General features: G+C 51.2%; 10 protein-coding genes across 10 annotated transcripts; 3 read left to right on the top strand and 7 right to left on the bottom strand.

Moving 5' to 3' along the window:
• Positions 1–487: 487 nt before the first annotated feature.
• On the top strand, positions 488–1,237 carry COCVIDRAFT_104616 (hypothetical protein; the record flags this gene model as incomplete). The annotated part of the gene is made up of 1 exon (XM_014699092.1): positions 488–1,237. The coding sequence occupies one exon, from the start codon at positions 488–490 to the stop codon at positions 1,235–1,237; it is 750 nt and encodes a 249-aa protein (XP_014554578.1).
• A 498-nt stretch (positions 1,238–1,735) lies between these two features.
• Positions 1,736–2,626, top strand: COCVIDRAFT_104608 (hypothetical protein; the record flags this gene model as incomplete). Its single annotated transcript, XM_014699091.1, has 2 exons — positions 1,736–2,040; positions 2,167–2,626. 2 exons carry the CDS (start codon positions 1,736–1,738, stop codon positions 2,624–2,626), a joined length of 765 nt encoding a protein of 254 aa, XP_014554577.1.
• A 62-nt stretch (positions 2,627–2,688) lies between these two features.
• COCVIDRAFT_104624 (hypothetical protein) lies at positions 2,689–3,255 on the bottom strand (the record flags this gene model as incomplete). Its single annotated transcript, XM_014699090.1, has 1 exon — positions 2,689–3,255. One exon carries the CDS (start codon positions 3,253–3,255, stop codon positions 2,689–2,691), a length of 567 nt encoding a protein of 188 aa, XP_014554576.1.
• Positions 3,256–4,652: 1,397 nt separating this feature from the next.
• On the top strand, positions 4,653–5,630 carry COCVIDRAFT_104642 (hypothetical protein; the record flags this gene model as incomplete). Its single annotated transcript, XM_014699089.1, has 1 exon — positions 4,653–5,630. One exon carries the CDS (start codon positions 4,653–4,655, stop codon positions 5,628–5,630), a length of 978 nt encoding a protein of 325 aa, XP_014554575.1.
• Positions 5,631–6,261: 631 nt separating this feature from the next.
• COCVIDRAFT_104680 (hypothetical protein) lies at positions 6,262–6,670 on the bottom strand (the record flags this gene model as incomplete). Its single annotated transcript, XM_014699088.1, has 2 exons — positions 6,262–6,339; positions 6,494–6,670. 2 exons carry the CDS (start codon positions 6,668–6,670, stop codon positions 6,262–6,264), a joined length of 255 nt encoding a protein of 84 aa, XP_014554574.1.
• Positions 6,671–7,535: 865 nt separating this feature from the next.
• COCVIDRAFT_39565 (hypothetical protein) lies at positions 7,536–10,100 on the bottom strand (the record flags this gene model as incomplete). The annotated part of the gene is made up of 3 exons (XM_014699087.1): positions 7,536–8,360; positions 8,413–9,989; positions 10,082–10,100. The coding sequence occupies 3 exons, from the start codon at positions 10,098–10,100 to the stop codon at positions 7,536–7,538; spliced, it is 2,421 nt and encodes an 806-aa protein (XP_014554573.1).
• Positions 10,101–10,703: 603 nt separating this feature from the next.
• COCVIDRAFT_17733 (hypothetical protein) lies at positions 10,704–13,148 on the bottom strand (the record flags this gene model as incomplete). The annotated part of the gene is made up of 3 exons (XM_014699057.1): positions 10,704–12,542; positions 12,592–12,813; positions 13,026–13,148. The coding sequence occupies 3 exons, from the start codon at positions 13,146–13,148 to the stop codon at positions 10,704–10,706; spliced, it is 2,184 nt and encodes a 727-aa protein (XP_014554543.1).
• Positions 13,149–13,682: 534 nt separating this feature from the next.
• COCVIDRAFT_17732 (hypothetical protein) lies at positions 13,683–15,365 on the bottom strand (the record flags this gene model as incomplete). The annotated part of the gene is made up of 1 exon (XM_014699056.1): positions 13,683–15,365. The coding sequence occupies one exon, from the start codon at positions 15,363–15,365 to the stop codon at positions 13,683–13,685; it is 1,683 nt and encodes a 560-aa protein (XP_014554542.1).
• A 2,403-nt stretch (positions 15,366–17,768) lies between these two features.
• On the bottom strand, positions 17,769–19,009 carry COCVIDRAFT_104665 (hypothetical protein; the record flags this gene model as incomplete). The annotated part of the gene is made up of 3 exons (XM_014699086.1): positions 17,769–18,463; positions 18,545–18,901; positions 18,973–19,009. The coding sequence occupies 3 exons, from the start codon at positions 19,007–19,009 to the stop codon at positions 17,769–17,771; spliced, it is 1,089 nt and encodes a 362-aa protein (XP_014554572.1).
• Positions 19,010–19,645: 636 nt separating this feature from the next.
• COCVIDRAFT_39561 (hypothetical protein) lies at positions 19,646–21,573 on the bottom strand (the record flags this gene model as incomplete). Its single annotated transcript, XM_014699085.1, has 3 exons — positions 19,646–21,220; positions 21,319–21,388; positions 21,446–21,573. The coding sequence occupies 3 exons, from the start codon at positions 21,571–21,573 to the stop codon at positions 19,646–19,648; spliced, it is 1,773 nt and encodes a 590-aa protein (XP_014554571.1).
• Between the last annotated feature and the right edge of the window lie 2,554 nt (positions 21,574–24,127).

The following is a 24,127-nucleotide window of genomic DNA, read 5'->3' as shown; positions in this document are numbered from 1 at the left end:
CATCATCCGGAAGCGTGCGGCGCAGTCACTCAACCACACAGCGTGTCAGAAGTGGCTCATGAGAACGTGGCTCAAACGGCGCAGTGGCTCAGTTGCCAATCAAGCGCATAAACGGCTGGGGTTCCGCGACACATCACGGCCGTGCTAAAAAGGCCGTCCATGAGGGAATAATCTGTGAACAGCTCACTGCATATCCGAATAGGAGATTGCGTCACGCTCGGCTGCCGGCTTGTGCGCTGCTCAATTACTGGATAGTCGGCATGCCTGCCAGCCGTCTGCTGACTGGCTTTTTGCTGCTGGTGTTTCTTTCCTTCTTTCCTTCTTCCTCATTCTTGTTGATTTGTCCAACTGTTGACTCCCTTTACTTACTTCTGCCTGACGTGCCTTGCCAATTGTTTATATAGTGAACAGGTGTTGCGCTTTCCCTTAATGGTATACGTCTAGATCCACCACTTTACGAGAGCGACCACACATCACATTGCCAACCATGGCCACCATCTCACACTCCAAGCGACCACACTTCCTCAGCAACAACCGAAGCGGGAGCAGCGTCTCCTCACGCTCCTTCTCCGCACCCGTTGAACACTCGCTAAGGGAATACCCACGTGTCTTCCAGGGCACCGATGCCGTGCCTCAGAACCAGAGGGTAGCCCTCCACCGAATCATCGACACACACCAAGCTCTCGATCTCAAGTACGAGCAAGAGCAAGTCTCCACACCCACCAGCACCACAAGCGGACGGCCAACGTCGTCGTCTTCCTCCATCCTATCCAACGACCCCTTCACCCTCGACCTCAACAGCCTACCCGTCCAAGACGCAGAAATTCGAGCCTTCCGCTACCTCCTCCGACTCTGGGACCCAAAATCCTATCCCGAAGACCCAGAATTCGATGCCGCCATCGCACCCCGCAAAGCGCAGTTTGAAGAAAAAGCAATGAAGCACTTCATCAACCGCGTGGCACTCTGGGACGTAAGCGGCGACGCAGGCCAGGGCATGACTCGGAGCATCTTTGCTTTCCGGCGAAGACGCTCACGGGCGAAGAGCGTGTCACAGACGCTGAACGAGGGCGCGGACGAAGGACGGGATGCGCTCAAGGAGGCTACGACGAGAGAGGGGCTAGCGCAGCTCATATGGACACTACTGCATGATCCCAAGGTGCTGAATGAATCGGCGCTTGGGGAGAGGTGTATGGAGGCGCTGAAGGAGATGTATCGGCTGACGTCGCCGACGGGTTGACTGTCCAGAATGCGGGTTGAAATCTATAAAAGATTTATTTTGCTAAGCGTTCTTTTTTCTCTTCTCTTTGAGTACATATGTGTCTAGTTGGGTTGATGGGCTAATAGTGCAATGTGAAAATCACAAAAGTTAATGGAGATAGGGGGTAGGTGCAGATCCAAAAAAGTATGCAATTGTGAAAGTAAAGCTTTGTGCTCAGTCATGTGACATACATATTCCGAGGGAACTATTGTCCTCCTATTTCGAGGCTGAGGAGCCCTTTGAGTGGCTTTTTTTCTTCGATATATCACCAAATCCGATATATGGAGTTTGACTTTGCATGAGCAGAAGTCGTTGCGTAGACCCCTTATCGATGCCTATCATCAGTCCCAGAAAAATGACGTCAAGGGATCATCCCGCTTTTTTGCGGCTTCGGCCGAGTGCTGGAAATAAACCAAACACGTTTCTTAAACCTGCGCCTATCACATACAAATACATGTATACACACCAAAAGCTACGATGCCATTTCTTCATCTTGGATACAAGCGGATTCACTATGCTGATCTGTCGCCGACAAATAGAAAGACGCGGGAGACACTAATCTTCATGCATGGTCTGGGCTCGTCGCAGAACTACTACTATGCAGTATGCCAGAAGCTGGTTAGAAGCGGATTCCGCTGCATAACCTTTGATAACACGGGCGCTGGGCGCTCGCCGTATACCTATGTCGAGCAAAGCATTGACACGCTGGGCGAGGATGTTGTCGGCGTTTTGGATGCCCTGAAGGTGGACAAAGCCGTGTTTGTGGGGCATAGCATGGGAGGGTATGTTTTCCCATTTGTGTCCAGCACAATCAAGCATTTCTGGGGGGTTTTTAAGAAAAGAAAGAAGAGATGATGAGCTAACTTCTGCTATGGTATCGTGGGCGCGCACCTTGCTGCTGAGCGTAGTGACCGCATTGTTGCAGCCATCCTTATCGGCCCCGTCTATCCCAACCCGGGAGTAGGACCTATTTTCGAGAAACGGATTGCGACTGTGGAAAAAGAGGGCATGCAGCCTATGGCAGATAGCATCCCGCAAGCGGCAGTAGGGAGCAAAGCTTCCCCGCTTGCCAAAGCGATGATCCGCGAGTTGCTGTTGTCACAGGACCCAGCTGGTTACGTATCCAACTGCCGAGTCATCATCAATGCAAAGGTGCCTCAGTACGGCGACATCGGCGTGCCTGTCCTTATCCTCGCAGGCGAAGAAGATAAGAGCGCGCCGCTGGAGGGTTGCAAGAAAATGTTCGACGAGATTGGCAGCAGCGAGAAGAAGCTGGAGATTCTACAGGGGATCGGGCATTGGCATTGTCTCGAAGCGTTTGAACAGGTTGCCAGCATGATTGAGGCGTTTTACCACGAGATCCAGTGAACAAGGGGGCCAAAGGCATTAACACGGTCATTATCAACGTAGAACGATGCACGAACCAAGCGTTACGGTGAGAAACGGCGGGGGAGAGAGAAGGAAAGTTTAAACAATGTGTCTGTGTTGAAGTTGTGTTTTATTGAGCAACGGCCATCATGAGGGCGGGTCAGCAACGAAACAGGTGCCAAATCATACCGCTCTTTGGTAGACCAACCTGCGCGGTGTGTGCCTGTGGAGTCGACGACGGGTTCGTGAGAAGCGCACGTGCGAAGCCGATCTCCCAGAAGACTGCATGCAACTACTGCTAGCCAAGTCAAGTAAGCCGTGCCGGCAATCTTGGGGGGCGTGGGTGTTGGCTGCTGGTAATGTCCACGCCGCATGACATGATCATTGGCGCAAGTCCCTGCGCCATGTCTGCTGTATTGGCGGGGCCCTGTTGGCGCCCTCTTCTTATTCCCCCCCTTGGCGCTTTTTTTTATACGACTGGTTGCAGCGGAGAGGGGCCTGTAAGCAGTAAGACGGCGGGCCGCGTTTCCACCGCACTTGATAGCCACCTGGCGGCAAATCTCCAGCAGGGAGAGAGAGAAAAAAGGTACATATGTAAGTATATCTTTAGACCCATGCACAGCACACATGCAACCGCCGTCCCGCCAACGTGGGATTTGGTCCTTGTGTCACGACCCTTACGGCCCCTCCCTCCCTTCCTCCCTCCCCCCTCCACCACCATCGACTACGCGTGTGCCATGCGTAACGCTACTACTGGTAGCCTTGCCCTTCGCCCATCAACCTTGTCCGCGCCAGGTAAGTTGCTTGAGTCGGGCGCGTGCATCTTGGCTTCGCGATGACTGGTGTGTCGCTCTCTTGTTTGATTCGGTCCTTCCCGCCGTCCATGCAGACTTCCAGCCGGCCTGTCTAGTGTGGCTCTAGTCAGTACACGAGGCTGCTGCTCCTTGCCACTTGATATCCTTTGGGACCGCACATCCCTTACCCCAACCTGTCACAAGGTCAGCCACAGCCAGCCTATGAATCCGCCTCGTTGTCGTTATCTGCCTCTCTCACACCCACCCACACACACACATACACTTTTCACATGTCAGGCCCAATGACATCGTCATCATACTGGCCGAAAGTGAGAGAGAGACGCACCCACCCCAGATCCTTTGTTTAAACTCTCTTTCTACGATTGCGTGCGACCTCGTCTGTGACATATTTAGTGCACCTGTCATGCTCTGTCTCAAGACGCACGGAAGCTAACCTCAAATCCCCTTCCCCAGTTTTATTTCTCATATCGCTCCACTAAGTCTGCTTTCAAATACCTTGTCCCCGCGCACGATCAAACCAATCTTGTGAGGCGGTGAACTGGGACCTCTTTTTTTTCTTCTCCCTCGCTACAGCCCGCCCACGCGCTCGGCTCAGCAGCCGCGGAAAACGCTTTGTTGCAAAGGCCGTTCGGTCGCCGCTGCAATCCTACTAGGTACGGGTCTGGACCAGCCAACCAACGGCTCACGTTTACGTTTTGGTCGTTCGGAGCCGCTTCTCTATATACTTAGTCGTAGCCGCCTCCTCGCCTGTTCTACCTGATCGTGTCGGTTGATTCCAATAGTTTTCCAGGCGAGTCGCGCATACTACTGCGTCACTTGACTGGGCCCCCAACAAACTACTTGGTGTTCGCATATCCTCGTTTGCGACTTCGGCCTCTTCCTCTTCTGCTCTCCGTCTCTACTTCTCTTTTTTTCTTCTCTCTCGCCTGCGCCTGTCTATGAGTGAGGTTTTGCGTCCGTTTTGCGTCCGCTATCAATATTCTCTCTGTTTCACATCGCGTGTTGGCACTGGCTGCTGGTATGGGCGTCTTTACCCCTTGAGCACAGAACTTGCCTGATTTGGATACTAACTACCAATGCAGACGAGCATCCGAGATTATCAACGACTAAGTCGATATTAACGGCATCTTAACGATCAATATATCCCACATCTACGTCACGGCCCTTTTTTTTCCTGCTACTTCTAAGCCGTCCTCTTACATGGATCGACAATGGTCCGAATAGATAGTGGATTCGCTGGATCTCAACATTCAAACATGGCCAGCGAAAAACCAGTGCTACTTCACAGGAACAACACGACATCTATCCACCAACGGAGGTCTAAGAAATCGGCTCTCGAGCCATCCTCGTCTTCTGTCCAAGTCGCGAATATGGAAACCCGCCGACCCGTATCAGAGCAGTGCTCAAGACCTCTACGCCAGCAATCCACAACCTCATCCGAGAACTCAACCAACCGATCCAAAAGCCGCGGTCATGGCTCCAAACCCTCGTCTAGGCGTACCTCTTGCACCATAGTCGACCCTTCGCGACCAGCGCGCCACTACCGCGTCAAAAGCTTCCAAACCCCACCCACAGCCGACATCGACGACGTGCTAGCCCTACACTTCCGCAGCTGCAGCATCTTTTCCAACCCCTCCTACCAAACCAACTCTGGCCTCCCTTCCCCCACGCTCTCCCACGGCGACGCGTTCGGCTTCCCCAGCAACACCAGCACCACGCGCTTCAGCACCGACACTCTGCGCGTCGTCCAAGAATCCGACGCGCACAACCACCACCATCGCCCCATCACCGAGCCCGCCCCTCTCCATGACGACGCCACCACCACTGCTGCTGCCGCCAAAAAAACAAACACAACCATGCACTGGACATCCCCCTGCACGCGCCAACGCGAATACCAAAGAATCGACAAAGCAAACAGCGGCCTCCGCGGTTTCCTCCGCAGAATAACCCCCAGATGCGTTTCCGGTCCTCAAGAAAAATTCTACACCAAGACTGACGAAGATGCTGGGTCGGTGCGGCGCTATCGCATCAGCAATGATGACGAGTACGACGAAGATGAGGGCGAAGAGACAGAATACGATTTACAGGCGATGAAAGAGAAACAGCATCAAGGTGTGAGACCGAGGACTAGTCCTGTGCCGAGACCGGGATCGAGACCGGGGATTAGGAAGAGGTGGACGTGCTTTTAGGCGCTTTTTTTTTGGGTGTGAGGCGGTACGATGATGATGACGATGAGGGAGTTGCATACAGTTCTCTCCTACGAGTGCGCTGTTACTATCTGCTCTTCTTTCTCTAACGCAGCGATGAAGGAGTGCTCGGCGTACCATTGCTCTCGCCTTGTTCTTTTCTTATCTTTTTTTTTTGCTATTTACAGCAAAATCGAGATGGAGCAAGGCGTATATCTTTTTTTCCTTTTTCTGGGTCGGTTTCTTTCTTTTTTTGTTTTGTTGGAGGCATTTCCTTTTTTTCCTTTCTCACAATCACGATACCCACGGCATTTATATGTTTTGCGTGCGAAGTCTTATTGTTTATTATTAGCGGTGGTAGAGAGAGAGAGAGAGAGAGAAAGAAGGAGAGAATGAGGGAGAGAGGGGGAAGAAAGCATTATACCAATCTTAACGTACCTAGAACCTAGAAGATGGGGTGGACCGAAATTTTGTAATTTGTAGTTTATTGATCTTTCGTCAAGTAGTTACATATACATGGCACTTTGCACTTCACATCATGACACGCGCGCAAAACCTCATCGACACAGCACAAAGAAAAGCGTAATACGAAAAAAAAAAACACTCCAAATTTCATATTTGCACATCTAACAACTTATAACTTAGCTTCCTCCTTCACACTCCCAATCTTAAGCTTAGGCGCATACTTCTTCAGCACATGCTCATTATGGTACTATTATCTCCCTGTTAGCTTTCCTCTCTCTCACTCTCTCACTCCAAAAACCAAAAGCGCCCACATCTCCACTCCTTCTCCCTTCTCTCCCTCTCTCTCTCTCTCCCTCCCCCTCCCGGAAAGAAAAAAAAAAGAGAGATACGTAAAAACATACCTTCCAAAACTGCTTACTAGCATCCTTCCCACCCACCCTCTTCAGAATCTTAGAACCACCAGGATGCTCCTCGACAAACTCATCCATCTTATACACATCCCCATCGATGATAATGTACAAGCCCGTCTCCACCGTGTTGTGCTCGGCAACTTGCTTCGTAGTCAGGGATTCAGACATTGTGATTTCTTGTGTATGCGCGCGTGTGCGTGTACGTGTGCGTTCTCGGGTTAAATCGGTCGCGAGGGCGAGAGGTTAGGGATTATGGTACTGATAAGCTGGTAACGTTTATATATATATACACGTGAATGTGCGCGTTTTCGTGGGAGCTGGTGGGAATAACGAAGAAGGCACGGAGGGGAGAACAAGGTCCGGGGTTAACGTCTTATGGAGCGAGGTTGGGGGCAAGGGAAAGTTGGGGCGGTATGATGTGGAGATGTTGTGTCCATGTGCCGAGGTTGAATCGAGGTACCCGCCAAGACTCCCCGGGGTCGACGAGTAAGCTATTTTGTGCATGTTGTGATTGGTTTGGGCTAAACTACTGTATTTGGGCTTTCCTGTAACGTTGTATTGTGCCATTTTTGCGACATGTTGGTTTTCAGGCACGTGGGCAATGGTGCAATATCTGACAAAAGAAACAGGTGAGGCTACGCTGAAAGCACGTCATTCCCCTGGTACCCCTGCTGCATGTTTATCAAACCGGCTTATCTGCCTATCTGTCGTGATGGGGCTTGGGCAAAGAGCATGTCCATCTCGACAACTTCATTGACCTCAATCTATCCATTGGAAGGATAATGGAGGTACGTGTGGGACATGGGAATCACTATATCGTCTCTAGTAGACCTAACTCCAATATCTTTGTAAGGGGAAAGGAATCGCAATGTAGTCCAGTTCATCGGCAGCGCGGTCCGCGTAGCTTAGAAACAGGGAGAAGGAAAGGTAACACAACGCCAACGCCCACGGCCTATGCTGGTGGGAATCCTCACCAACACCATTCCCAATCTTTTCCACGGAAGGTGATGTACCTTGCACCCTGTCACAGAACTCAATAAGGACTGTTGACAATGTCATTGCGACCGAGATAGCTTCCTCGCACTCCACTCCTCCTTGCAGCCCCAACACGACTTGGTGTTGCGATACTCTCCCTCGTTGGTCGCTGCAGTGCCCTCTTCGCAACCATATCAACCTCGTTTGGTAGTGCAACGATCAAATTCTTATCGGAGCCGAACTTAAAGTTGTCGGCCTTCACCTCTTCAGAGTAGCGCTTAATGTTGTACGGATCCTTGCGATTGGCAAGAACCTTCTTGAGGCTCCAGGTAACGATAAAGGGACCAGTAGCCGTGATGATGGTGGTTTCTTTTTCGTCAAGACCCGTGTTGAAGCGTGCAGTGGTGAAGGATATTGGAAGTTTGGTTTCGTGCTGGAATTGGGCGACGTGTGCGGGTGTGAGTGCGAGACGTCGGGGTTGTGGTTTATCGTCTTTAGCGAATGACTTTTCAAAACCAAGTTTGCCGTCGTTCTTGCCGCCTTTCTGAAGCGCATCGATGAGAAGAAGGTAGGTTCGTGTAGTAGCGAGTACCCAACGACCATCTGCAGAGACATCCATGCCAATAATTGGATCTCCTAACGCGGGTATAAGAGTCTTTGCGTTGATACCAAGTCTGTCAAACAGACGGATATCTCCCTTCTCTGACGCTACAGCAATGTGACCCTTGGCGGTAGTCGCGGCCGCAGAGAACGCATTCTTGGTGGCGTATTGTTTCAGCTGATCATCAACAAGCTTGTTGCCAGCCAAGCGAGGGTCTACACGGTAGAGGGCGTTGTCGGAAAGACCCAAGAAGGTTTGCTCGCCACTCATTTGAGCGAATTTCTGTATGCTGTTAGTTCACGATGCAATGTTTGAAAATCATGATTATACATACGTTTTCTGGTGCAAAGACCTTGACCGGAATGTCGTCGTGCACCTTCCATTCGTCCACAACAGTGCCAGTCTCAAGGTCCATCCGGTAGAGGTTGTTCGGGTTCTCCAAATTTTGCAGAATCATATCCCGATCCTGCTGATGAAGCATGACCTTGTGGGGATTAAAAGCCTTGCCCTTTGGAGTTTTGATGTTTGAAATAGTGGTGGAGAATTGCAGCTGATTGTCGGGAGTGTGCTTGAAAACACCTATCTTGTCGCCTCGCACAACGAACGACCTGTCATGCTTGTAGCCTACAGCCAACTGTGAATTCTCGTCTCCGTCCTTGGGGCGAGTCTCGACGTCGTCCTCAGATTCGTCTAAGTCGTAGTGTTCACTACGCTGGTCGTTGGTATCTTCCTCTTCCTCTTCATATTCTTCCTCTTCTACCTCCTCCTCCTCCTCTTCTGGAACATCCTCCATGGTCAAATCCTGGAATGCTTCCAGAACGTACTCGCGATCAGTGTCCTTTGCTTTGCCCCATTTCATCTTGTTCAAGTGCTCCCAAAGTGCTTGCATGACACCCTGCTGTACATTCTCGAGTTCTTCTTGTTCGTTGAATTTTAGAAGCCATGAGTATGCAGAGCCGTCTTCTAGGTAGTGATTGAAGATGAACGACTTGTATTCATAGTTGAAAACCGGGTTGATATCCTCCACAATGGGCTGTCCAAGCCACTCCCGCTCCTCACCAACAATGTGTAACCAGTAGTTCCAGTCGCCGATCTCCGTCACAGTAACATTGACCTTGGGATCCTGTCTAATGAACGTGCCCGAGGGGAAATCAAAGAGGTGAAGCTCGGCATCGCCCTCAACCAAGGTTTCGAGAGCCTGTGGCTGCGCGGCAGATGGTGGAGCGGCGGTGGCATCTTCCTGCTCCGGAACAGCGGCCTTGCCAGCAACCTTTTTCTTCATGTTTTCCTTTGTAGTGTTAGGGAAGAGGTCTTCGGTGGTTGGGGGCTCGATCGGTCGGACGAAGGTTGTTGAGCTCGTAGGGCTAGCAAGAGGGCTTGCGTCAGGAATGGGCTCTTCGTAGTAGGCGAGTGTAGCAAGGTCGTCTTCAGTCGCGTGTTCGTGACTCCGCCTGAACTTTCTCTCGTACTGGCACTGCAGGGCAACACGCTCAAAGAGGGCAGCAGTTTCTGGTTTGACTGAAGGATCGCAGACAAACTCCCAGAGGTCGTCAACGTCTCCACTCAGGTCGCGCCAGGCAAAGATCTTCTCGCCGGTGGAGCGTACGTCGTCGCGCAAGCGGAGGTCCTCGTCAAGCAGGAAAGTTTTCTCGTCCTTGTCTCCAGCTAGCGCATCTAACGCTGCGTCCTCGTCCTCCTCGGCAAGCAGGTCCTCTTCACCCTCCTCGTATGCGCGCTGGACAACGAGCTGGTACTGGAACTCTTGTCCCGTGCGGCGGATGGTGGCAGCGGCGTCTTTGAAGATAAGCTCCGAATAGCCCTTGACAGAGCGAGGCCGAACAAGATAAAGTTGGCCCTGGGGGATTTCGACGATGGTTTCCTTGGAATTATCACCAAAGACAAGTTTACCCACTGGTGTTACAAAGTTAGTGTCGTCGCAGCAACGGCGGGGGAGGGGCATGCGTAGGTGAGAGCAAGAAGCAAGCAAACAAAGCGGCACTCACGGTTTCGGAGCATAAACATGGCGAGGACGCGGTGTGGCTATACGATGACGAGCTGAGCTGGTCGTGAACTCTAGGAAAACTGCGCGTCAAAGCCCATCCAAGAAAAAGCGACAGGCGCGGGCTACAAGGCAGAGGTATGCAATCATCACGACAGCAAGGGTCCGGTATGCAATCGCTCGCTTAAGCAACGTCATGCTGGCCTAGCGGCAGGCAGCAAGCACTCCCCACCACCCAAGCCAAGTACCACGGACATGTGTCTTGCCAAGCACCATCGTACGTAGGTGTAGAGCCAGTAAAGCACTGGTGCCAATCATTTTAACTATTCCTTTCATGCCCTCTGTACGCCGATCCGTCCGTCTTCCTAGAAAATACACTTTCATAGTGTCTATCTACACTTTCATAGTGTCTATCCAACCGCTTCTGCAAAACTATACAAAAAAGATTATTTCGTCACTTTTTTTGACCGTTAGCTAAACATAGGAACAAGGAAAAACAAAAAAAAGAGGCCAGGGATGATGCGATTGCCATCGCCCGCTCCATCCCGAGTTGCCGCCTTTAAGCCTATTTGGGTATCATGAATCGCCTTTGCTTGCCAATACATCCTCCCCCCGCACATGTTCTCTCACGGCGACTTTTGCGCGCCCCATACGATGCTCTCCATGAGAGCATATGGAGAAGAGTCCAGCTCCAAACCGAGCAGTGGAGACTGGGAAAACATGTTTTCATTGTCGTTACTAAGTGCGTTGTTGATGTCTTGCGCCGTAAAGACGTGCATGGTGGGTGATGCTTGCGAGCCAGTCTCGCTGGTCTTGCGTGTGTGCGTTGATGTGATACTGAGCAGCCGCTCAAGCGCCGAGACAGATCTTGTAATAGGCGTCGCGAGCTCAGCAGGGTCGACATCCTTGGTAACATCCGTGAGGACTTGTATCACGTTCTGCAAAAGACCTCGTGCGCGTTCATTGCGATTATGCTCACCGAGAATTCCAAGCAAAAGGGCTGAACTGAGAGAGCGGTGCACAGCAGACCACGATCGTGTTGCAAAGGGCGTCATGTTTTGGAGGCCGAGAAACGCCTCAACAGTATTGGTCAGACTGTCGATGCATGTCTTGCGCAGTGTCTTCGAAAGGTCAAAATTGGCTGTGGCTGGACTGATGGCTGGTCGACACAGCTCCGAGGTGACATATGAAATGTGGAGATACAATGCCCAGTGCTCCAGTTGATCTCGCATAGACCGGCATCTTCTCGAATCTTTCAGATAGTCTGCTGCGTCTATCATGATTTCTTGAAGCTCGTTCCGGTGCTCGGTGATCCTCATCAAAGCATCGTGCGAGTTTTGTGGTCGTTGACGCTCACGCACAATATCAAGACCTACTTTGCACAAGCGATACATGCTCTCGACATATGTTCTTGTTCCTGGTGCCGTGTGCTGGCTCATTGGTACCGTGTGGTCGATGGTAGTGGTTGACGAAGCCCTGTCGTATGAGACTGAAAGTAGCGAGTCTTGCCAAAGTAGTGCCCACCACACCTTGCTCCGAATGACCTTCTGTTGCACTGGCGTTGATGGTGGGCATTGTCGGTGTAATCCTAGTGTCTGGGAAAGGCGAACAGTCAAGCCCATCAGGCTCCAAGCGACCCCAGCGTTCATGTTGTTCGAGATGACGTTTCCAAGGATAAGGAGGGTTTGTATGTTTTCGATGTTCGCATGTGACAGAAAGTTGGTGAAGCGTAAGCACTCGAAGCTGCAGCACACATAGACCTGCGAGGTCAGCTCCCGTTCTCTCCTTGTAAGGCTGGAACATTGACATCCTGATGCCAATATCGCAAAAACAAGACCGATCCAGTGGAAGTCTTTGCCGTGGATCTGCTGGTCGGTTACGCCGTTGTTACCCTGTGAACTTGCGCGGTTGATCAAGAAGAGTAAGAGATCGGATTCGATGGCTTCAATATCGGCCACGGCGGGATAGACTACGTGTGCGGTTTCGCGATAACTCCGGAAGAAACCCAGACATTCAGAGTCGCTCGGTAAGGCGTTGGCTAGCTCTTGAGCGCGTAGTATCGATCCGTGAGGCAGCCCCCATAAATCGACAAACGGATATGTAGCGCTCTCATTGTCCAGCCCAAATATTGGCAGCATGCTTTTCTTGCCTAACAAATCCTGCACTCCCGGCGCCCATTGCGTGTCCCCCCTTCCCAAAGCCATGACGAGAGCCGGGACTGAGCTGGGCCCGATGTGTATTGTTTGGCCAGTGATGTCGTTGCGCGTGTGTATCCCTTGCGTTCGAACGTGGCTTTGTTCGCCATCCATGGGCGCGGCAGCAGCTAAGGGTGTGTTTCCGGATCCATCTCCCGGAGAGAAGCCATTCACTGGTGGCGGTATTTCTGCGACACTGCCTACGGCATTCTTCAGGTCGTTGAGCGACTTCTCAGCCTGCTGCAGTTTGCCGCAAATGCGCTCCCAATCCTACCACGGTCAGTCTGCGTCTCATTCCCCTTTGTACTCGTGTGCGCACCTCTCGTGGCAGTGTGACGGTACCGCCATGTATATGAACCAGGCCGTTGGAAAAATCGTGTCCGTTGCTCTGTCCGACGGCGAGGTTTATCCGTTTCGCAGGCGGGTGCGACTCGCTGGGCGGGTGGTAGGTACATAGTTCAGGATGTTCGCGAACAACACACGTCTTGCATGGCACGTTTTGGTCGCATTTGACCTTGCGTTGTCGACACGGATAACAAGCCTGTAGAAGAATCAAGAGTCAGCGCATCTCCGTGGGGCCAGAATGCGCCGGGTCGTATAGCCCAATTCGGTAAACCAGAGAGGCCGTCTGCTTGCAACTCCCGGTGCTAACATCTAGCAGCCATCGCGACCTCCTCTTTTCCATATCTCTCGCTCTTCCATGCGCTCCACTCCTACACTCTGCACTGCACACGACGCATCCGAATAGCGTACCTTGTATTCTCTCGCTTTCCGCTTCCGTCTCAAGATCTCATCCACGTCAGCTCGTGGCGGCGTGTCTTGCATACTAAATCCATTTGGCGCATGTGGATTGTGCTGGTCTTTGAGCTCGTCCATGGTCGAAGCTCGGGGGAAAGTCGTGGGAAGTCAAGATGGGCCGGATAGGCGCGCTTGGTGGAGTGTTGTTCGCTCGGGCTTTCCGCTCGCTGAAGCCCCACTCCGGTAACTTCAGGATCGCCGGCTGGCATCCGGCACAGCCAGTCACACGACTTCATGCTGGCTCGCACCCAAATCTCCCTCGACAAGATCCTCATTATCACACCTGTATATGACATCACTGCACCCCAAGATCCACGCGTCAATATTATAGATTTTGCTAGCCCATGATTCAATGTGTCGATTTTCACTCACATTTTTACCACCTCTCGCCCAAGGGGCGTAACGCGCATATAGGAACAAAGATAACGATTGAGTATGGATGATTATTGAATGCTAAATACATACAAAGAGGATTGTATTCGATACAATCCGTACAAACGCCATGCAATGCAACATAGAAATAGGTATTTCCCACAACCAAAAAACTACTCGCGCCAAACAATGCATCATGTCGTCACGTGACGTATCTGCACCACTTTTTTTTATCGCCACTTACACAACCTGCTTCTCGGCCTTGTTCTCGGCCTCCTCACTATATGCGTAGTGCGAGTGAGCCCGGATCCTTACGCCGTAAAAGTAAAACACAAAGGGGATTGCACAGCAAGCAAGACCGATGAAAGCGATCAAAGAACTTGCCCATTGGTCTCCAAGGCGGTCGTACATCTGATTTGTGAATAGAACGACCGCGGCGCCCCAAAAGCTACGCAGGAATGTTTTGGCAGCCAGCGCAGAAGCTGCCTGGTGCTGGTACGAATCGACTAGATAGTTGTTTGCCGCATTGTAAAGGAAGATGAAGCCAAAACCGACCGCTCCACCGCCAAATGCAGGGCCAGCCCAGTGGAGATCTTTGTAGCTGGTCCATGCGAAGATGAAGACACCAATCGGAATAAACCAGCATGAGCACATCATGGGAATCAAACGTACTTCCGCCGGTGGGCGACCGTTGTACTTCTCTGAGAGCTTGAGGTAATGCTTGTTGACGAGGGGCGCGCATGCAGCGGAGAGGAAAACACCACAGATGAGTGGAATGAACATTAGGCCAGTCGGTCCTGCGCCCCAACCTTTGCCTTTTTGATAGACAATAGGATAGGCGACAAAGAACATGTACAAAAGACCGTACAGTACGGACATGTACAAGGAGATCAAGAAGACGATGAGTTCGCGGAAGAGCAACTGGAATGGTCGCAGGAGGAACAGCTGGAGGCGCTGGCTGAAAGGTCGCATATCGAGGTCTTGTTCCGTGACGTACTTATCGTCACCAGTTTCCTTGCGCATCTTTTTTGCCCTATTCGCGAGAATCTTGGGCGCATACGTCTCTGGAACCGTGAATGAGATCAAGATCCATATGATACCGCTAAGGATGAGCTGAATCCAGTAGAGCCAGCGCCAGCCACCGGCTGCACCGAGGTAGCCACCAACTAGGGGACCAACCCCCGGTCCACAAAAAGGAGCTGCTGAGAATACAGCCATGGGCACACCTCTCTCTTCTGACCTCCACATATCCGCCAATGTGCCGCCCACAAGTGTCATGGGCGCCGAGAAAGCCACGCCGGCAATAAACCGAGTTACCAACAAAGTACCAATGTTCTTTGCGACGGCACCAGGAATCGTGAAGATGACGGCGACTGCAAGTGTAACAGTGTAAACCGGCCTCCTGCCCCAGATCTCGGATGCAGGCGCAAAAGCCATAGGACCAACACCAAATCCCACGACGAAAAGCGAAATGGTGAGAAGAGCCACTTCTTCGCTGACTCCAAACTCGGCACTCACACCTTCGAGGTCGGCCGTGATGACCGCAGAGTTGAATGCCACGACGAAACATGTTAAAGCGACACACATTGTGCACCACCACTTGAACGCCTTGCTCCAGTTCTTGGGGTTCTCCTTGTCATCCACGACGAACGTGACCAAATCGTACTTTTCCACCTTGCCGGCATTGGATCGCACTTCTCGGACCATCTGTCCCGAGACTGTTTCTTGTGTGTATTCTTCGAGAGCGGCATTGTTGGATAGGATACGTGTGGGGAGGTTGACGAGATCTTCGGCTGTTGGGGCTCGGTGGAGGGGTTCGACGGTTGTTCTTTCGGAGGCGGCATCGTTGTCGTTATAGGGAGAGTGTGAGGGAGCATCAGCAAAGTCCCTTGATGCTGGGAATCGTATGCCTTCTGCAGCCATGATGGGTGTATTTGGAGGACCACTCGAGGGTCCTGTACCGAAGAATTCGATTCGAAATATGAAAGATACCCAAAAGATAAAAGATCAAAGTGTTTGATATATCTTCAGTCTAATTCCAAGATGCTCGAAAAAGAGATGCTAGGAAACCTCCTGGAAATCTACTGATGTAAAAAACCCAAATCTCCCGTTCTCTCCCTCCCTCCATATATACTTATTTCTAGTTCTTCATCAGCAAATGAAAACCCTTTCCTACTTTCTTCGTACGATCTTATTGACACATGCACTCACACGTTCCCAAACGGCCGGATATCTCTCGGGACTTGGCACCTCTAATCGCCCCGTCAGACATACGTTCGCTTCCGATAGTATGTACACTGACCGCGGAGGCGGCCAGCTGCATTGCTTATCCGCTCATGCACTATTCCCGTTTAGGTATAGTAAACGGATGACATTGCACACCGTTGATTTCCCGAGAGATATCCGAGCAGAAGGGAGGTTACTTTTATCGAAGACCTGTTTATTTGAGGAGTTTTTTTCGTTAGCCAATATGTACGATAGCGCGAGGCTTTTTTTTTCAAAATGTTTGGGGATGCAAAATTTTGTTATTCAGGGGGTAAACTTGGGAGAGTGATGGGGAGCTAGGGCTGGGTTGCTGGAGAAGGAAATAGATGGGCGATGATAGAATGATGATGGTTGTGATAGCGATGCAAATAGGATGACCTTTGACGTCAATTTTGCTGTTTATTTCACAGTGATATAACTGCAGGTTCTCTCTGCTCATGAGGATAATGAGGATATTCGATGCTTGGTGGTAATGTCCTCTTGACCTATGTTGGTGTTAGAAGGGGTGGTGTGATGGATCTACGTGGCGCAAGGGGGCTTATCATGGGTTCTTGAACACGAGACAGATATCTAGCGGGAAGGAAACATCCGCTCGCTCTACCAGAAAGTTCGTCACATCTATAGCATCAAGGTACTTGCTCCACGTCATTCCTGCTATTAGGAATGTTCGCCTAGGCTGTCGATAGCGCTACATAGTCGGGGCAAGGCCTGTTCACTGTTAGGGAACTGTCATGATAGCGCTTGTTTCCTCTTTGCGTTCTACTGGTCTAGACAAATCGAGTAGAATGTCGGGTCAAGTAAGCTATGCTCTATGCCGAATATAGACATCAGTTGGCAGTGAGCTCTTGGTTTCTTAACGATAAGAAAGTCTATTTATTACCTGTAGCAATCTACATACATCAAATCGGCTTAAATTTATTAGAAAACATAACTCGTCAAGTGAACAATATACTTACAGTGATATAAACATAGCGCGACTTATTCGCACCATTCAGGTAAAACTAGCTCTTAACCTTCAAGCCATTAAAGTCTCAAGAACAACTGGCCCACTCATACACTGGTGCGAGGAAACATCTATCCACTTTGCCGCCGAACACATGGACAGCCCAGAATAAATATTCTTTTAGGAAATTGCTTGTGTGAATTTGATACACGCGCTTTGCACCACGTAAGTACTCAAATTATATTGCATAAGACCCGCAACTTACAATACCGATTTTACGTTCGCAAATACCGCCACCACAAACCGTTACGGTAGAGTAATCGCAATCGTATCTATCATCCCATAAATCAAGTTGTTCTATTTGAAAGTGCAAGCATACTCGCTACATCAGCCACCAAGTGCTACAAACATAATCCGTCGAATAGAAGAAGAAAAAGAATTCAAAGAAATAGCAAGGTACAGATGTACAGACAACAAAGCGAATCAAAACCCCGCCATATCTCACAGTCAAATAGAAAGTAAAAACGATTCCCGCAATCCCCATAAAGCAAAAATTATAACAATCTTCCCATTAACCAACCCAACTCAAATTGAGGTTTTTTTTTGCCGTCTCAATCTCAAACTTCAATCAAGCTTTCCCCTGCAGCACAAAACGTCATATTCTATAATACCACCGAAACAAGGACACCCCCCATCAAACCACTTCCACTTTATCTCGACATCTCTCTGCATCTTATCCAGTAGCAGATCTTTACCAATCTAAACACCTTTTCAATACCTACCACACAGTCTCAAAGCCTTGCACTGTTTCCTTAAATCTAAAATGCAAAAGCTTGATATCTGGTGTATGCGAAACAAACGGTACCAAGATTTCCCCCAAGCTTATCTTATGGTATAAGCAAAAAAAAAAGTACCGAAGGAGGGTATATATGGCGCACCAGAACAATGTAGGCATACAAACACCAAACAAGCCTTCAAAATAATAATGATAATAATCGCGTATTGGATATAAACTACTGCAACTAATTCCACCTCCAAAAAAAGGCAAAATACACTAACCAACCTACGCACCCTGACCCTCCCCCCAAAAAACCCACCTCCCCGTTTCGCACCCTTCTCTACTCCTTACCCACAAACACGGTACTCTCATCCACCTCACTAGGCTGCACAACCTGCCTACCCTTCCACTCCTTCATCAACCCACCCATTCTTTTGCGAATCCCATACTGCATCCAAAGCGGCATTCCCCTGAGCCTGGGGAGGACCCCCCACACAGTCTCTGGCAGCACAACATGGCCACTCTTTCCACTCAGCACGGCTTTAACAATCGACTCAGCCACCGTCTCCGGGTACAGCGCGCCGGTCGGGTCGAAGCCCTCAAAAAGGGCTGTGCGCGTGTAGCCCTGGCAGACGACCACGGTGCGGACTTTGGGGGCCTTGTAGATGTTTAGGAGTTCGGCGGAGAGGCCTTCGTGGAAGGTAAGGGCGGCGGCTTTGGAGGAGCAGTAGTCGACCATGTTGGGGGCGGGGATGTAGGCGGCGATGGAGGCGACGGTGACAATCATGCCGTGGTTGATGCTGATCATGTGGGGTAGGAATTGCTGCGCGAGGTAGTAGTGGCTCATCGAGTTGACGCGGAAGGTGAGGTTGATGTCTTTTTCCGTGGTGTCGAGGATGTTTTTGCCGCGGGCGACACCGGCGTTGTTGATGAGGACCGTGGGGTTGCCGAGGGCGGCGCGGATAGCAGACGCGGTTTCTGCAATGGCTTTGGGCGAGCAGAGGTCGCATTTGAAGAAGCTGACGGATGGAGGAGCTGAGGGTTGTTAGTATCACACATCTTCTTCTTCCTCCTTGCAATTGAAGTTCAAGAAACTGATAGATACGTCAGACATACCTTCATACGTCAAGTCCTGAACATCCAGCACAGCAACTTTAATCCCCTTCTCAGCAAGCAGCTGCACAACAATCTTGCCAATTCCATCGCTTCCACCTGTCACAACGACAACCTCGCGATTCCAGTCATACTTATCGCTAGTCCAATTGTTGATGACGCGGTTGCTCAGCCAAGTACTGACCGTATTGAACAATCCGAGGCCAAGCAGCGTCTTCAAGTGCTTGAACACATTAGAGTGCTGAGATGCAAGCGAACTGCCCTGCTGCGTGTAGCGTGCGAGCAAAAAGACTGGCAATGTAAGTGCAGGATTAAAGGCCGTTAGCTTGAGCAGGTTGACCAAGGTGTCGCGCGTGATTCCTGAATAACCATGTCAATCGATGTTTCAACGGCTACTTAGTCTAGCGGCCGAACGTCTTCATGACACGTACCCTCGCGTGCAAGGCTCCACTCGCTTCGAATTGGCATTGTGGCTGGCTTTTGGATGACAAAAGATGGCTTGACTGGTAGGGAAAAAAAAAGGAGAAAGTATGTAGTAAAACTGCGCTGATCGCAGCGACCTTGAGCGTCTTACATGGCGTCGGTGCGCCTTAAATTGCCCTTTGCCTAGTATGGGAGGGAGCAGCTCGAGTTCTCTTGGCTACGGTGGAAAGGAGCAGCTCGAATTGCTTCGCAAAGGGGGGAAGGAAGCGGGGTCGACTAAAACAGGGCTAACGCGTCTTGAGCTGAAGGGACAGCCGAGGAAGTCGATCCGACGTACAGCCGACCAAGACGCATGTGTCGCCAACATTGACAGTTCAGTTGGGTACGAGGTCTCCAAATTACGGCTAACGATTTCAAGATGAAGTTGAAGAATGATCATTATCTGCCGTATTCTCAAGCTCCGGATATAACCTACAATCACTAGACGTACACATCCGCTCAAAACAATACTGGTATAAAACTTGACCATCCAAAATCCAAATATCCAAACACAAGGAAAAATCATTCAAAGGGTAATAATGCGTAACATGCCAAGCGCCAAATCCAAAAAGTCCATACGCATGCAATGATAGGATGACAAAGGAAAAGAAAATCATAACAAAAAAATCATCTGCCACAGACCTAGAACATGTTACTTCCCGGCTTCTCGTAGTCCATGATGGTGCTTTCAGGTGGAGCAACACTAGTGACGCGGCTGATCCGACTTCCCCTCGAATCCGGACGATTAATGGACATGGCACCGCTCGCCACCCTCGCCATCTTCTTGGTCCTCGACCCTTGTACTAATACTTGGGCGGGACACACCACAATCTCGTCCTCACCCTCGCCAAAATCGTCGCCCTTCTTGACGACTAGAGGGAACAGTACAACCTTGACAATTGCACCGCGTGCTTGGAGTTCGTCATTCGATGTCGTCTCGCCTGATCGTTCGTTCATGAGCGAGGCGTTGAACGTGACCTTCGCAACGAGGTCACCGTTGGTGTCGTACTCTGGCTGCAATGGCGGCAGCATAATGTACTCTGCGCGCTGGGTGCGCATCTCAATCGACAGGTCAACAGCTAAGCGCATGACGTTGCGCAGAGACTCTTGAATCTGCTTTTGCATATTTGACGGCGGTGGAAGAAGCGTCGTGAGCGTGCTATAAATCTCATGTACAACAGCCTCCGTGTCTTGAGCGCGCTGCTTCACAAATGGCTCCCTCCTCGAGAGCAGGGTAAGTGTGATAGCTCGCCATTGGGCTACAGCACGTGGTGGGCCAACTTCTGACAGGGTCTTCTCCAGCCCCTTGAGCTTCTGTCGCTGTTCTCTGTCCATACCAAAGAGGTACCTGGTGAACACGTACTCCCAGATCATAGTCATGGTAACCGACATGAAGACATCTCGTCGCCTGACACGATCTGAAAGCAGTGCGTCGACATCCGAACCATCTAGGACGGCATTGTCTAGACGGGTGTCGATCTTCTTACGAGTCGCCTGGTCCAATCTGGTATCGGCCTGAATCTCCGACGATAGACGACATGCGCGAGTGTCGGAGAACTTGGAGAATCGCAGCACCCACTGCTGCACATGCTGGCACAACTGCTGACATGCGCTGTCAAAGTAATCCTCATCGCGAACAGTGAGGAAGCTCTCGCTGGGCTTCTTGGCAGCCAGAATCTCCTTTTGCAGAGTCTTGATTTCTTCGCGTGCGGCATCCAGCTCTGCCGTCAGGCGATCAATCTCAGCCTTGCGCTGGTCAAGCGCCTCCCCAATTTCGTCGCGGACTGCTTCCGCCAACCCTTCCTGCATTCTGGTGTGCTGCAGGCGGAGCTGTTCCAATTCTCGTTGCGAGGTTTGCCATTGCTCGTGAACCATCTGCCCTTCAGATTGAAGGTTTCCATACTTTTCATTAGCTTCGTTGATCAAGGCCTGCTTTTCGGCCTCTATTTGTGCGTATCGGGTATTGGCCTCTTCAATGAGACTGCGGTTTTCTTCTTGAAGCTGGGCGTACCGCGTGTTGGCATCGTTGGTGAGATTGCGATTAGCTTCTGTCAGTGAGTTGTTGAGTTCTTTTAGACGTGCAATCTCTTCCTGCAGTCGCTTGAGCGTATCTTTGAGTTGCGCAATGTCAATGTCCCTCTTGTAAATCTCACGGTCACGTGCTTCAATCTCTTCTTGTACCACCTGCTCGTCAACTTGGCGCTGGTTTTGAGTAGCCTGTAGGGTTTCTTCGGCCTTTGCCCGGGAAAACTCAAGTAATGAATTTTGTGCCGCAAGCTGTTCAAGCTGCGTCTGCAAATCCAGGATCTGCATACTTTGTCGTTTGCGCACGCTTGGTGGGCGCGAGGGCGATACGGACGAGCCCTGAGCCTCGCCCCATGCTTCCTAGAGATGACAGTTAGCAATTGAAACAGCAGGTGCATTGGCATCAAGAAAACTTACAAAGGTTTCCGCCATGCTAGACCGGCGGCGGACTTTGCCTTCACCACGGACCGGGTCGTAGTTGGGCGCGCCTGCGATGACTGCTGTGGTCCCAGCCGCATCAGTGCTCGGGAGGGTGGGTTGCGCATTCTTAGCGTCCTGCGCACTGGCCTCGCCAAGTCTTGAAGCTGACCTCAGATCACCTGACGTTTGTCGATCCATCCGTCGCAGAGAGTGCGAGGAATGGCTGCTCAAAGCGCTTGACGGACGTTCATAATCTGGGGACTTGAGTCTCGCAATGTTGCCCACAGAACGTTGGCTTTGCACACTGGCTGAACGCTGCTGACCAACGGACTTCATTGTGTCTGCGCTCGGAGAGGAGCGAGGCATCCGGCGTGCAGGGCTGAGAGCTGTTGCACGATCGACGGCGTCGCTGGTTCTGCGCCTTGACGAGCCCCTTGATGAGGCCCTTGAAGGCGTCACTCTGCCAGTCATATATTCTGGCGGAGGTACACTTGTGGGCCCTCCAGGGGCTGAAGAGTGCGGCGAAGGTGATCTGAGGCGATCAGAGAGCATCCTTAGACTCTCCTTGCGACGAGCTGACTTGAGTGCTCGCTCTGTCTGACCTACGTCACTCCAGGATCGTGAACCCTTGCGCATGGCAGAATCATCTGGACTGGTTTCCGTAATTGACGCCAAAGGTGTGTTGCCGGACGTGTTTTCAGGCTTGGCCGTTGGCATCGCAGGCGGCGCACTAACCTCAGCCTTCTTCTCGTTGGGATCACCGAAAATTGATTTGTATGGCTCTTTCTGGATGACCTCCTTTGAAGGCGACATCTGTCTAAGCTGTGAATCACTTCGTAATTTCTTGGCTGCCCGCAACGACCCCTTGCCATTTGTCGGAGTGTCGTCAATCACCTTTTCGTTGTCGTGAGCGGGTGTATACGATGGAACTGCACGTGTGTCTGTTGGTGTTTTTGGCTCTGTCGAACGCTGCTTGCCTTTTTCAACTTGCTCTTCCTTTGCTTCCTCCATAGGTGATGGCGATGCTGTCCTTTCAGCCGCAAATTTAGTCTTTTCTGAAGACTCCGACTTGTGAAGACGCTTCTCGTTTGGCTGCTCTTCATCAAAAGATACCGGGTGTGTTCTGCGTTTGTGGTCCTCCTGAACTTGTGTTACTGTGTCCCCCAAACCCTGCTCAACCTTCTCTTTTCCCTTCGTGCTCTTCTTTTCCTTCTTATCCGAAGACGGGGCCCATGCATCCATATCCCGTTCTTTCTCCAACTCCTTCTTATGCGACTCTTCCATCGGAGGCTGTACCGCATCCTTCTCCGACTCAAGTTTTGGGAATGGGTACTCTTGAAGCTCTCCCATAGCCAATGAACGTGGGTTTTGGTCAAATGCGATTGGCAGGCCTGGAGTGTCCTCCTTGTTTTGCTCTTCCCGGATCTTCCACGCATCAGAAGCTTCGGTGGTCGCCATCGGCAAAGGCTGGTCATGCTTAGCTTCGCGAACGGTGGAGTCAGCCGAAGTCTCAACAGCAAGAGACCCATGGGGGAGGGTCTCAATCGCCGGAGTTCTTGCGGCTGCATACTCAACACTGTCCTGCGGAAGCAAAGCATCTTCCTTGTCCTTCCTTGACTTTTTGCCTCGTTTTGTTGAAGCTTCTTCTTGCACGTCGGCTGGAGTGGCCTCTGGGGGCGATTCTGGCAAGGGCTTGCATTTCTTGTTGCCCTTGTTCCTCCTGAGAGAGGAATAACCAGCCAGTTCATCGGGATCGACTTCCTCAAGTACACCGGGAGGTGACTTTCGTGCCGAGAAAATCGGGTCGTTGAGAACATCTAGGGGGTCAAAAGAGACCGCAGGTGCAGATCCCATGGCCACTTCAATTGGCGGTAGCACCTCAGGCTCGGCGGGTCGATTTGGCCGCATTTTTGGCGAACCAGAGGCAGATGAAGGGCGACTCAAGCTTCCAAGTCGGGATCTGCTAGCCCTCTCCCTTGCGGCAAACACATCGTCATCTGGATTGATGTCGTGGTTGCTTGAGATAGAGTTTGAACGATGGAACGATCTGTCGTTGATCACGAATCCAGGATCAAAGCCAGACTCTCGCAGACCAGCAGCGACGGTAGCTGCAAAGTCAATCTCTCTTGCTGGTGACTTCGAGTCCGATCTCCCTGGTGATCCTAGACCCAGTTGACTGCGGGAGATGACTCGAGACAAATGCCGTTTCTCGGGAGATGGAGGTCGCTTCTCAGGTGATACAGACCGCTTCTCGGGTTCAAAAGGATTCTTGACGGGAGGTCGAGGACGCTTTTCGGGGGAGGGAGGCAAGATGGGAGTTATAGATCGAGCCTGAGTCTCGTATTGCTCAGCGAGGTTCTTCACGCTCCCAGCTGCTCCCTTGCGTAGGCCTTTCCCAACGGCTGGGCCTCCCTGTGATTGTCCACTCTCGAAAAGTGCGGCTAGCTTGTGCTTCTTGGATGGCTTCTTTTGGAGTGTCGGCGGCTGCGCTCCTTCTGGTATCTGAGCAGGGACGGGAGCGAGTGCGGCTGGTGGAGTAATCGTTCTGGATACTGGCTCAGGTACTGGTGCTACAGCGCTCTCTGACTTTTCTTCCTGCTTCTTAGTCTTCTCCAGAGTAACCTCGGCCTCAGGTATTGTCTCAGTCTCAGCCGCGGGAGCTCGTGGTTCGACATCTAA

Source organism: Bipolaris victoriae (assembly GCF_000527765.1).
Source record: "Bipolaris victoriae FI3 unplaced genomic scaffold scaffold_67, whole genome shotgun sequence".
NCBI lineage: Eukaryota > Fungi > Ascomycota > Dothideomycetes > Pleosporales > Pleosporaceae > Bipolaris > Bipolaris victoriae.
Note: the sequence above shows the minus strand (reverse complement) of the source record. Positions and strands in the feature narration are given on the sequence as shown.